The sequence below is a fragment of the Lithobates pipiens genome, unplaced genomic scaffold, assembly GCF_037356315.1.
Source record: "Lithobates pipiens isolate NorthernLeopardFrog02 unplaced genomic scaffold, aLitPip1_a1.2 Scaffold_18, whole genome shotgun sequence".
In the NCBI taxonomy this organism is placed as follows: domain Eukaryota; kingdom Metazoa; phylum Chordata; class Amphibia; order Anura; family Ranidae; genus Lithobates; species Lithobates pipiens.
The window spans coordinates 417,716,981-417,731,083 of NW_027507758.1; the positions used below are offsets into that span (position 1 = coordinate 417,716,981).

Sequence of the window (14,103 nt, forward strand, 5' to 3'; positions counted from 1 at the left end):
GGCCAGTAGCGGGCCAATTTTAACCATCACTAGTGGCAGAAAAAGGGTTAAAAGCACCGCTGCTTCGGTTTGGCGGCACTGGCCACTTTTTTTGACGTCCTGCCAGTGCGGGCTTTCACATTGGAGTGACAGGAGAGGCACTTTAAAGGCGCTATTTTTAGTGCTATAGCGCCTGTAAAGTGCCTCAGTGTAAAAGGGGTCTAAGGGCCTTTTCCCATTGTTAATTGTGCTAATTAACTCACCTATTGTCTGCTAGAAAACTATTGAGGGATGTGTTTATATTTATAATAATGTGTATTGTACTTTATACCCAAAGTGGAGGGACTTGTTGCTGAATAGTCTGTGTGGGTACTGAGTAACCCAGGTGGCTGGTTGTTTAATTAACTTAATGTTTATCGCAGGGCTCACAATTTCAAGTCTGAGCTACTAGCCAGGCCTCAAGGGTTACTCAACACCAGTTGCCCCACCCAACCCCTACCCTGCCCGCCCCTAATTCTGCCCCTAAACACGCCATCATAAATTATCTTATGAAATTACACTTAAATGTTTTATGCACAATTAAGTTATAAAAATAAATATTAACAACTTTATCTATGCCCATCAGTGCAGCCTCACCTGTGCTCATCAATGCAACCTCACCTGTGTCCACAAATGCTGCCTGCCCGTGTCCACAAATGCTGCCTGCCCGTGTCTACCAATGCAGCCTGCCCGTGTCTACCAATGCAGCCTGCCCGTGTCTACCAATGCAGCCTGCCCGTGTCCACCAATGCAGCCTGCCCGTGTCCACCAATGCAGCCTACCCGTGTCTACCAATGCAGCCCACCCGTGTCCATCTTGCAGCCTACCCGTGTCCACCATGCAGCCTACCCGTGTCCACCATGCAGCCTACCCTTGTCCACCATGCAGCCTACCCGTGTCCACCATGCAGCCTACCCTTGTCCACCATGCAGCCTATCTGTATCTATCATGCAATCTCCCTGTGTCCACCATGCAGAGGAGAGGAAAAGGATTGCCGGCGGGATGATCAGAGCGCCGGGGAACATCACTGGAACAGCTTTCATTTCAATAGCCGTGTGTTTTCTGCAGCTCGGCGTTGCATACAGCCCTGTCCCCTGGCTGGGGAACTTTCATACACGTCACTCGTCCCAGGTGATCTGTCTATCAAAGTCCCGGGACCAGGGGGCTGGGCTGTGTGTGACAGCAAGTGTTGGGAACACTCTGCTATTGAAACAAAAGCCGATAGTGATGTTCCTTGAGCTCTGATGATCCGGCTGCCTTCTCTCCTCTCTTCCGCTCCGCGAGTGCTGGGAGAAGGACTCCCCCCCCTACCGCTCCCAGGCAGCCAGCCCTTAAAATCCACTCACAAAATACGAGCAGACGATTGGAATTTTGGTTGGTTGTTGTAATTATATTCCTGTGTGCAGTTTGTATTGTTAGGGTAATATGATCAGGAGATGGGTGTCCTTCTGTGGGGTATAAAGTATCTGTGTGAGTTTCAATAAAAAGTATTTACTTTGGTTTTTACCTCAAATCTTGTCTGTGTACGATGTTTGGGTTAAAATGGACTTTAATTAGCTTTCGCTCTGCTCTGGACAGTTTGGAGGGCAGGAGGTGCTGGTTGGAGGAAGGAAGCACCTAGTCGGGGTGCCCAAGTGGTTCCATCACACTGGTAACATTTTGTGGGATTTTAATGCAGCACAGAAAGTTACAAGCTCACTGGAATTCTGTCAGGATGAACATATATACCGTATACATTAATATGGTTTCAATTTTACCACTTTAATTAACATAAATGCAAAACAAACAAAAAAAACCACTACATTTAGAATTTCATCTAGTTCTTCCAGAACTCTGTATGTTTCTACTAAAGGAAATTGAATAATAGATTATGCTTACAGTATATAAATAAGAATATTGCATCATTTTAATTTCTGAGAAGGTTCCGGTGCTGTTTTTGGTTAAAGTTACCATTACATAGGTGACTTGTAAGTCATTTTCTTTTGTACCAATGCTTCCATAGCAATATTACGCATGATTCATACATACTGTTCATCAGTTTTTCAGTACGTTCATTTGAAAATCAATTTGTGCTAAAGGAACATCACATGGACTGTCTTTGTTTTCAGGTGCTGATACATCTGTAGATTTCAAAGAATCGGGATCAGGAGCACATGGACTTGGCACAGTGTTATTGCTGTTATTGTGTGCAATAGGCGATATCACTTCAGGTGGCTGATCTGATGGCACTGGAGCAGATGATGACACCGGGCCAGGTAATGATAAGCTTGTCATGTGGAATATGTTTCCCAAGCGACAGCAGATCTATGGAGAGCAAAACAGATTAATAGTAATTCCAGGAATATAGCAATATACTGGACCCGCTTCACCTTTCTGCATAAATGGTTTAGCTATCTGCATGTGAAATTGCATGCAGAAAGCCTGATTATGCCATTATACATTGTAAGTCATTTCTCCCATCTCTGCATTTTTACTCATGTTTTTCAAGTCCCATTACCTATAATGGCAGAAATCTCATCATATATAGTATGCATAGTATTCTACATGTATTCAATCGCATCAAAATGCAAAAGTTTGAACCTAGCTTAAAGCATAACTCCAGCATTTTAAATAGGGCCATCACCCCTTTCAGTGATCAGAGAAACCAATCAGCTTCTAACCTTAGCTTGTTCAATTAAGCTATGACAATAAAACCTGGAAGCTGACTGGTTTCTCTGCAGAAGTGTGACTCATTTTGCACTCTCTAGCTTTAGTAAATAAACCCCCAGTGTCATTTAGAGGGCTTTCACACTGCCGCACCCATATCGACGGTAAAACGTGGATTTGCGGCGCATTTCAGCCGCTAGCAGGGTGGTTTTACCCCCGCTAGCGGCCGAGAAAGGGTTAAAACCACCTGCAATAGGCCGCAATAGCGGCGTTTTGCCGGCGGTATAGCCACGCTGCCCCGTTGATATCAATGGGGAGCAGCGGTGGAGAAGCGGCAAACACACCGCACCTTCACCGCCCCAAAGAAGCTGCTGGCACGTCCTGCCAGTGCATCGCTCCTTGGGCTTTCACACTGGAGACAATGGTGCAGCAGTTTAAACGCGGATTGCAGGCGCTATTTCTAACGCTATAACGCCTGCAAAACGCCCTCGGTGTGAAAGGGGTCTTAACCAACATCTTGTGAGCCCTCTGAAAGTGTGTCACCAAGCCAACCAGGACAGACAGGAGCATGCTGCATTATGTTTCACCCCTTTTTTCAGCATTTGGGACCCACCCAGAGGAGAAAGAAGAAGAGGAAGGAAAAGAACCCATGATGTCACATGACCAGACAACTGAAAACTGACGGACAACACGTTTTCAAGTTTGCATACATACAGATTTGGGGGGGGGGGGGGGGGGTGCTCGAACATAGGTGGAGCCAGCAAACAGGGGTTGTTAGCTGGATTTAAATTTTACAGTTTTACAGTTTAATAATACAGTATATATTATCTCAATTTACTTATTAATGAGCTGTTAAACACATACATTATGGGGTTGATTTACTAAAACTGAAGAGTGCAAAATCTGGTATAACTGTGCACAGATACCAAACAGCTTCCAGTTTATTTTTGTCAAAGCTTAATTGAACCAGCTGAAGTTAGAAGCTAATCTGCTACCATGCACAGCTGCACCAGCTATGCACTCTCTAGTTTTAGTAAATCAGCTCCTCTGTTCCATGTTAATGCACGTGGATTAAGGCTACAAAGCAGGCACTTTGGGAAGGTGGACTGTAGTAAAATATGGGTTATAGCACAGTAGTGGTGGCAATGGACCCTTAGGCTGGATTTACACCTATGCAGTTTTAGTGCTTTTTGCATTTTGCAGATTTGCACTACAGTCCATTCAACATTGTTTCCAATAGAACACTTTCTGTAGTGCAAATCCGCAAAATGCAAAAAGCACTAAAAATGCATAGGTGTGAATCCAGCCTAAGTTGTTCCTGATTTAATAGAAATAGCACACTGCACTTAGAGCCCTTTCACACCGAGGCGCTTTTCAGGTGTTTTAGCGATAAAAATAGCGCCTGAAAAGCACCTCTCATGCCTCCCGAGTGCTTTCACACTGGGGCGGTGTGTTTGCGGGATGGGAAAAGTCCTGCAATCAGCATCTTTGGGGCGGTTTGGGAGCTGTGTATATATGGCTCCCAAAACACCCTGCCCGTTGAAATGAATGAGCAGCACTGCCGAAGCGCCTACAAAGCGATTCAAGTAGTGCCTCAACACACTACTTCAGCCACTAGCGGGGGTTAAAAGCGATGCTAAAACAACGGTAAAGCGCCACTAAAATTTGTGGCGCTTTACCGCTAACGCATTCCCGCCCCAGTGTAAAAGTAGCCTAAGACAAGCTGACCTCAGTTTATATAAAACTCTTTCAGTACTAGATGCAGTCGTTTTTCAGTACTCGTTTCAGATGGACATGAACAGTTTCTAAATGTAAAGAATATGTTACCTAACATTTCATATTCTTGATATGTGCCTGCTGTACTATGTACTTGTATGAAAAAGTATCCTGTTCTCTTTGTATTGCTTCCTTTGTCTGAAATCCCTGGTATTCCTGACAGTCCCTCTGCTTTCTTATTAAAAACTGACCACACTAGGCTTGAGAACAAACCGTGGTCAGTTCTCTAGCTATGCTGGGATTGCAGTGTGCTCTCCTCCAATAATCAAACTTGTCCTGACACGTTCCCTGCTCCCTTCCCCCTGCACAGCCATTCACTGGGAAACTGGGTGTCCTGCTAGTTCTCCTCCCCCAGCTCTTATGCAGCCGAGAACAGAGGGAATGTGATCACTTATAAAAAAAGGTGGGGGGAAGTGTTTATAATGTGTTTTTATATCTGTACACAAATCTTTTGCCTTTAATCTCTATTTTAAATTAAATGGGTTTTACAAGGTGATGGTTTACATATACTTTAATACTAATGTTTACTACAAGCTCCATGAACACTCAATATACTTGCTGTAAGAATTATAGAAAAATGTATATATTTACACATCACAAATAATACCTCATATTATGCTTAGTGCGATGTATATCTCTTGCAAAAGAAATATGAAAACAGCAGAGGATGTTAAAAGCAATTTATGATTTTCTAGAGATATTTTATATATAACAGTGGTTATGTAATGGTAACAAAGACAATCCTCATCTGTGTTTCTGTTTGTCAGAACTGACGCAAAATGTGGTTGTGAGTAACAAAAATACAAACAGCCTGTTGGCTATGCTTTGATCAAGTCATATTCCCGAAGCTGAGCGGTGATTCCTGTTTACTGTGCTTTACAACATATTCTCACTGTGTCACGATGTAATCTCAGTTTTTTTCTGTTAACCATGATGTATCTGCTGACATAGGAGCCCACTTGTCTGTTATATGGTCTAAGGCTAAATGGATCATCAGTTCTTGACACTATCCTCGGCACAGGTTGATTTCCTTGCAGGGCCTTTGAGCAGTTGGCATGACTGTTCTGTGTGCAGAGTGTGGCCAATATTCTGCAGATTTGGTAGTTTTTGTATTGTGATTTACCTTAGGCGTACAAAGGTTAGAATTAGTATCAAGAGTTATAGAATTACTTACACTTTAGGAGCTAGGCTCGGTTCACACATAAACTGGCCACGGACAGCAACGCTGTCCATCCCTGTTCTCCATTTCAGGGACGAATCAGGGCAGAATCTTTGCCTGAATTTGGCCCTGAAATGAAGGCAAAGATGCACATGTTTCTGTGCAGTGCGCTGCGCAGCCCCCCCCAGAGACATGTGAACTGGCTCCTTAGAGAGTCGGTCATATTCTCCTGCTATGCGAATTGGATGCGGGCAAACCCGCATCCAATTGGCATAGGTGTGAACCCAGCCTTAGTCCGGGTTCACACATATGCGTTGCGAATTGAAGCTCCGGTTTCACTGCGAAGATAAAAATCAGTTGTTCAGAGGTTCCTCTGCATTTTAGCTGCGGATCAGTGAGCAGGGAGGGGGGGGGGGGGGGTGTAGTGAGATAAGGAGAGAATTTGTGTTCAGAACGGAATGCATCTGCGAATCAGATGCGTTCCCATAGAAGATAATGGGTTGTAATTCGCACCGCAATGCCCAGAAAACGCACACGTTTTTTGTGCAATGCGCATTGCAAATGCAACGCACATATGTGAACCAGATGCATTCAAATGAATGTATTTTAAAATGTCCTGCGAATTGGATGCAGTGTAAGCTGCATCTAATTCGCAAAGGTGTGAATGGGGGGCTAAAGGTAAAAGTTCAGTTTTAGGGTGATAGTTAATTAGTGTATGTGCTGGGCTAAAGCCAGTGGGGTGAACCTACCACCTGTGGGATTTTGACTGAAAGTTTCTAAGTCAGAATCCACCTAAAAGTTAACAATACTGATGATAGTGATGTACCGCAGAGCCCAGTTTGCCTATGATAGCTAGCTTCACCTCAGGACTGGAGCACAGACAAAAGTAGACTGCCTTTCTCCCATGTTAGTTGGAATTGGAAACCTGGTGCTAAATCATTTGTAGACAGTTTATTTCTGGATTTCGTGCATAGCAGAGCAGCTACCTCACTTTAAATAATCCCTTGAGCCAAGTTTTCATCTTTTTCCACCCACAGGATGCAAAAAGTGGGAAAAAAGTGCTGAAGCATGTTGGCCTCCATCAGCTTAGGAGTGGACAATGACAGCCTATCAGTTAAGGTGCTGCTAGGAGAAGGACCTCAATGGTGTTATGTTTATGACCCACTCTGAAATAAAAAAACTTGCAGAAGTTGCTCTTTGCCATGTGTAGTGAAGACACACTTCTATTGCTTGGCCCTGGAACGAGTGGCTTAAAGTAAAAGAAAAGCCTAAACACTATTCTTAAAAAGTCCCCCTCCTCCTCCTACGTATCCAGCATACCCTGTGTAAAAAAGAAAAAAAAAGAGCTGCTTTGGCTCCCAGTTTAAGAGAGCATGCAACAATGGCTGTGAATTCTTGGAGCCGTGATGTCACCAACGGTTTCCCCTAGCCCTGCCAGTGTTGGTGTTCCCTCCTCTCCCACGCAGCAGCCATTTACTGACAAAGAGGAGCCGGAGCTTCAGGATTACATGACCGGTCCGGGGCAAATTAAAAATAGATAAATACATGGATCTTTTTTACACAAGGTAGGAAGGAGAGGAGAGGGAACCATTTTAAGAATATGCACGGCTTTTCTTTCACTGTAAGAGCCACTGGTGGAGAGGGTTTTAGGGACAGAGACTTAAGGGTTGATGGCCAGCTTGGCCCATCAACCCTTAAAGAATAATTTGAGACATAATAGTTTTACATAGTAACATTGGTCCAGCTTGGACAAATGTAACTATGTATATACCCTACCTTGTTGATGCCCCTGGAAGGTAGAAATAACTGAGGTAGACATTGCCACTCCAGTGATCTCCACTTGCTTCTGGGTCCCATGCTGAGTGGCCAGTCTGATCCATTGTGAACAAAGGAGTTTGACTGCTTGGCATTGGTGCATTCTCTGAATGAAACCAAAAGCCTACTTTGATTAGACGAGATGAAGAGCATGACACCTCCCGCCTCTCCACTTCTTTCTTTGTCCAATTAGAGAATGCTTTCCATGTATTTAGAAAATGCAAAGCATTCTCTGAATGGCACACATACTGAGCAGCCAATCTCCTGCATGCAGAATGCTCAACTCTATTGTTATGGGATTTTGAGTGCCCATTTTTCTTGGGAGACAGTGGTGAAGCAAACAAAGGCTTTTGTATGTGATTAGACTTTGGGAGAGAAGGGAGTCAATAAATCATCCTCCATTATAATGGAAGGTACTATTTAATGGTTGTGAGGAGGGTAAAAACATTATTTTAGAGGCTAGGTTAAATAGACACTGTTACCTGCCAGATACTGTTACTTACCCAGGGCCAATGGGGCCAATTTTCAAAGAAAATTGGAGCATTTGACCATAGGCAGACAATCAGATTATTAGTTCATTTAAAAAAATAAGACTAACTGGCTTCTAGGGAAAAATGCTTCACTTTTACTGGTCTCGCAGGTTTACCAGTTCCACAAACTGAGCATATTCACTGGTCTGGAATAATATTAACAGCCTAGTAATTCACTCTCTGATTAGTTGAGTTAATAGGAAAAATGCAGAAACGGTAAGAAAAGTGGGTGTTCTGTAGTTCATACAGTGTGGCTAAACACTGGGTGGGTAGATAATTCCAGTAATTTCTGCAGAATGCTGTGATTCATTTTATATGGCACAGAGTTTTAGGGATGTGGAAGATGTATCCAGAGAAGAAAAAAACAGCTCAATTCAAGACTGACAAATACATGCTTATATAAAGTGAATAACAGACAGCCAAAAGGGAAACTAAAATATAATCATAAAACATAACTGCATGAAAATGGTGGCTTTCCTGTTCATCTACTCATTCCGTTATCTCTTCTTTAGGTAGCAGCAAACAATACAAAAGTTACATCATAGTTGCACAGAGGAGTTTAGACTGTATGTTAATCCTAACTTCTCCTTTTTGTCCCCTTTGGTCTTTTAAATATGCCAGTGAGTGTGTTGTTTAAACTGTTGTATATTAAATCGATGCAATTGGTGCAATAGAATATCTGTTGTTCCTGCCAGACATCCAGTGCTGTCCTGTGCATTCTGCAGTATTATCTAAAGCATGCCTACCTTCCTGGCCAGGAACTACAGAACACTTACCCTCCATGTTATAGAGAAGAGGAGGGGGGAAAGTATTTGTAGTACTACACACTTCCCATCCTAGGATAATGCTGCTCCTCCATACAGTATAGCTAGTGAGCATTATCACCATAGGGAAGGAGGTGTGCTACTGACAGGATAACCTCCCAGTGTATAAAATAATTTAAGGGGTGCTCTGTGGACTCTGATGAGGGGGGCTTTGGTGAGTAGAGACACGCACCCTTACACCAGAGTTCACAGTATTCCCCTTTACATCAGAGCCCCCCCTTAAATCAGGGTTCCCATTTACATTAGAGTCCACAGAGATCCCCCTCTTACAGCGTAAGTGGAAATTGTGCAGACTCTAAAGGGGGCTGTGTGGACTTTAATTTATGGGGGTCTCTGTGGACTCTGATGTATGGGAGTCTCTGCAGACTCTAACATATGGGGGGGTCTCTGCAGACACAGACGTATGGGGGTCTCTGCGGACACTGATGTATGGAGGTCTCTGCGGACACTGATGTATGGGGGTCTCAGCGGACACTGATGTATGGGGGTCTCTGCAGATTCTGACGTATTGGGGTCTCTGCGGAGTCTGACATATTGTGGTCTCTGCGGATTGAGGTATGGGGGTCCCCGTGGACTCTGAGGTATGGGGGCTCCGTAGACTCTGATGTAAAGGAGCAGGGGTAGGTGGAGCTTGAGATCTGTGCAGTGATTGCTAGGGGCACTGTAATGTAAAGGGACACTGTGATAAAAAAGAGACTGCACTGTAATCATTACAGTTCCCCTTTACATTACATTACACCATTACAGTTCCCCTTTACAGTGCAGTTTCCTTTATATCACTTCATCAGTAAATGTATTTTCTTTAGGGCTCATTGACATGACTGTCCAGGGCCAAATACTGTCCAAACCAGCGTGTTACTGTGGCAGGTACAGCCAGGTTTTTGCGATCGGCTGCAGACACTCAGCCTGTACAAATCAATAACAGGCTGACAGATTTCGCAGCTGTTTGCATGTAATAGCACATGGAGCAACTACCTGAGTTTAGTGACAGATAAGCATCCCTGGATGTAAACTATCTGCATACAGAGCCACGTGTGTTTCTAACCGCATCGCTCTTTGTGCAAATATATGCAAACCTCCGTGGCCAGTGTAAACCTGAAATTGATTTGTACAGGTTTCTTTTGTCCACAGCTGATTGCAAATACCTGCCAGTAGCCACTGCAGAAATATGGTGATCTTGGTGCTGTACAGCCAGGTGTGGGAATGAGCCCTTAGATACCTGAATGTTGCATGGTAACAGCCTCTTGCAATCCCCTGCACAGCAGAATCCCCTGCACAGCAGAGTATGAAAGGAGGAAAGCAGCACAGGGAGCCAATCAGTTCATGCGCTGTAGTGGCAGAGATGAGCTTATCACTGTGCTGCTTCTCATTCAGTGCCCATTCACAAACTGAGGCGGAATCTATGATGGCCTGGGCACAAAGGAAATGGATTAAAAAAAAGCTAACTGGTTAAAAGACTGAGGACATCTAGTGATGGATGGAAGTACTGTGAAGGTCACCTTCTGATCGAAGATGAGAAATGCAGCAAAGGCTGCTTTTTTTCTGCTCCTCCGCCTTTTTGTAAAGGGGCTGGTAAATTCTCTCTCTTTTTATTATAATTCTCACTCTCAGTAAAAATAATAATAGTTATACATTGTATAAATAATACCTTTATTATAGTTGGAGCGGTCCAGGCATAACACTTCAGGTTACAATCAACCAAAGAGTTTTTTTAAGGTAGTGGACAATATATACATGTTGTAAAAGCATCCAGATACCTTGTAGCGAAACCAAATTGGAGTCTGTATTATTCCACTTTGTGTTTCATAATCTATTCCCACAGTGGTGTATAACATTTACCTGAGAGCGAATTTTTAGTGCAGGTCCAAGTTTCAGCCCCATTGTATCCAAGAGATGGTCCTCAGTGAGAAGTGGCAAGGTTACTCCATCAATGTCGTGATCTTTGAAAACCTGTAAGAGAGACAGTTGAGACAGGGCTATGAAATGTGCCTCTTATGCAAGTCTGGACTATGACTCATAATTATTCCATACTAAAATCCAGGACAGCTGAGACACTATAATCAAACCCAGTTTCTTCACTGAAATGTTTCCCATTTCCAGAATGTTACATTGGAGTGAATGTATTTTATATCTTATAAAAAAAGGGAGAACCACTGGAACAGAAATTAAATTGGTAACAGCTGAAAGAGAAATAAAAGCTCCCTGTAGATCTCACAACTGTACTGATCCTTTCTTGCCCAGCTCACATGTTATGTAATATTAATGGTGGCAAGGACTGTAATGGCTGTTTGGGTGAAGTATCTTATGGGGAATGGATTGTTTAGGGAGCTACTCCATGATGATTGCGCCTTATGTGGGATGAAATGTACAGGGAGGCCTCTATAGAGCAGTGAACCGGACAACAATGTAACAAAAAAAAAAAATACAGAAAGGGACAGGCAGTGTGGGGACACAGTATGGCTTCTACTGTATGTATGTGGAGAAACAAATATATTTTAATCACAACCCCATACATTTAGGCATGCTTTCTGGGATTTAAATATTTCTAAAAGGGTCATTAAAAACGATCAGTAAATGCTGTAGTACAAACTAATATTAGATATAGTGCAGCGCTTTAGACTATAAATATTAATATTCAAGTCTACCAAAATAACAAGTGAAAATATGCTAACTCAAGAGTGATCAATATGTATGATAAAGAAAAACCTATATCATATAATAGAAACCATAAAGTGACTATTGAACTAAATAGGCACTACAATTATACAGTAAATAATACATATCACCACTGTGCAAATTTAAAAATAGTGCTAAAATGTAAATCATGTAAACACATATATCCGACTATGAGGACATATTAAAGTCCATAAAGTGTTTAAATTCAAATGATAAGTGACAAAGTGAATTATCTTGAAATATTGAAGTGAGGCCGCGTACACACGCGGGGACTGTTCACCCAACTTTGTCCGTCAAACAGTTTCGGCAAACAGTCCGCTCAAAATTAGCATGGACGGACATGGCCACACACGACGGACGAACAGTTTGCTGAAACCGTGCGCGATGACGTGAACGGCACATACGACGGGACGAAAAATACGACGTCCTATACACTGCATTATAACTTTCGGCGTGTAAATCCTTTCTGAGCATGCGCGGAACTTAGTTTGACGAACAAGCCTACACACGAGGGGACTGTTCGCTAAAACAAAGTTTCAGCGGACAGTTTTTCGGAATTTCCGAAAAACCTTGTTCAGCGGACTGTTCGCTGAAACTGTCCGCTGAAAGCCCACACACGAGCGGACTGTTTGCCGAAACACTGTTCAGCGGACAAAGTTGGGCGAACAGTCCCCGCGTGTGTACGCGGCCTGACTTGTGTGAGATGACTGCAGATATCCACCACCATACGGAGAGAGGCTTGCCCTGCCAGGGTCTAGAAGGAGAATGTGACCCAGAATTCTCAACCAGACGGGTTGAGGGGCTCCAGGGAGCATGTAACACTGGCATTTCAGTTTCTTCAGTGTTTTCTAAAGTCCACTTTGGGACCTGGAGCTCTGGGATTTCTGAGAGATCCGGGTGGGATGGAATCCCTAGTCCTGGGTCCTGATTTTGAGAACAGCTAGCATACTGATTGGTCAGGTGTGTGCTGAGATTTTAGTAGTGAGCTGACTATGGTTCTGGGCTCCACGCCGGCAGATAGGAAGTCTGAGTACCAGGAGTCAGGAGGGCTCCATGAGGGAGCCCAGTGCAGCAAGAGGCTGCTAGCTGTGTGCACCAAGGTGGTTGGTGAAACAGTCTGTAGGAGACGGACAAGGGCCTGGAGTGTAAGGCCAGAGCAGCAGTGCTGCAAGCGAGAGCCTACTAGGCTAAGGTGACCAGATTTTTAAAATGAAATCCAGGGACATAATTTTTTTTTTTACTAGTAATGGCAGCAATCAGTGACTCATAGCGGGACTGTGATATTGCGGTGGACAAATCAGACACTAATGGTTTGGTACACACGACTGGTTTTCCCGTCGGAATAAATGCAGAAGGTTTTTCCGACGGAGTTCCGCTGAAACTGTCTTACCTACACTACACTATCGCACCAAAGTCTGACCGTCTAGAACGCGGTGACGTACAACACGTACGACGGAACTGGAAAAGGGAAGTTCAATAGCCAGTAGCCAATAGCTGCCGTCTCATACTTGCTTCAGAGCATGCGTCATTTTTGGTTCGTCGGAATAGCATATAGACGAGCAGATTTCGTGATAGGAATTGGTTCCGTCGGAAATATTTAAAACATGTTCTATTTCTAGGTCCGTCAGAATTTAAAAAAGATTCCGTCTGACTTTTTCTGTCGGACATTCTGCTCGTGTGTATGCGGCATTAGTGACACTTTTGACACTTTGTGGGAACCAGTGACACTAATACAGTGATCAGTGCTAACAATATGTACTGTCACTGTACTAATGACACTGGCTGGGAAGGGGATAACATCTAGGGCAATTAATGGGTTAAATGTGTGCCTAACAAGTGTTTTCTCAGGGAAAACATAGATCCCTGTACCTGCTTTGCAGGAACACAGGATCAATGTCTTCCACACTGACAGAATGGTGAACTGCCTTGCTTACATAGGCAGACCACTAGGCGAGTCTGCCGGATCCGCTGATTTGCTCTGATACCCAGAAATGCAGGATCACGTATATAAGTGATCCTGCGCAGTGCGACCGCCCTGTAGCAGTAAATCTGCTATCAGGTGATCAGAAACTGGCTAAGATCATCAGCATTATGATAACTCACAGGCAGCAGGCACTCTATCATGGCTCTGGCTGGCTTTGTCACAGTGTTTCACATAACATGACTGCTGGGTGCTGATTTTGTGAACTTATGACCAATAAGTGCCTACCACCTGTGAGTTCTGATACCATCCATTATGTCAGAGAGACAGACACAATGCAATGTAGTCTATTCACAGACACCCCCAAAGCACACCTGTGTTGAAGCCTTGAAGGCACTGGCAGCCCCACAATTGGATCTGCTTCCCCTCTATTCTTGCTGCTGGACATCATCAGCTGAGCTCAGCTGCCTCTCTCTGCCCATTGCCGCCTCCGCCTGTCTCACAGCCTCTTAGATCTCACTCTCCGGGCCCGGTTACTACTGGGTGGGGAGCGGAGGAAAGGGACACAGATAATACAAAAAATTCACCCGCCTAAGCTAGTAGGAGTGGGTGTGTAATTCAGAATTATTATTTTTTTTATTCTGCACTGACTGTCTTTGAAAATTGCCCCAGCTCCTGTTGAAGTCAAATCCGGGGACAAAACCAGGGACAGTGTCCTCAACATTTGGTCACCTTATA

General features: G+C 43.8%; 1 protein-coding gene across 1 annotated transcript in view; it reads right to left on the reverse strand.

Annotated features, from left to right (window-relative positions):
- Window positions 1-509: 509 nt before the first annotated feature.
- SAMD7 (sterile alpha motif domain containing 7) overlaps window positions 510-14,103 on the reverse strand; it is a 120,374-nt gene continuing 106,780 nt past the window's right edge. The window contains exons 8-9 of the mRNA XM_077488008.1: window positions 10,608-10,718; window positions 510-2,322 (exon numbers count right to left, since the gene is read on the reverse strand). Coding sequence (XP_077344134.1) covers window positions 2,053-2,322; window positions 10,608-10,718 — 381 coding nt within the window. The 3' untranslated portion in view covers window positions 510-2,052. The remainder of the gene's footprint in view (window positions 2,323-10,607; window positions 10,719-14,103) is intronic.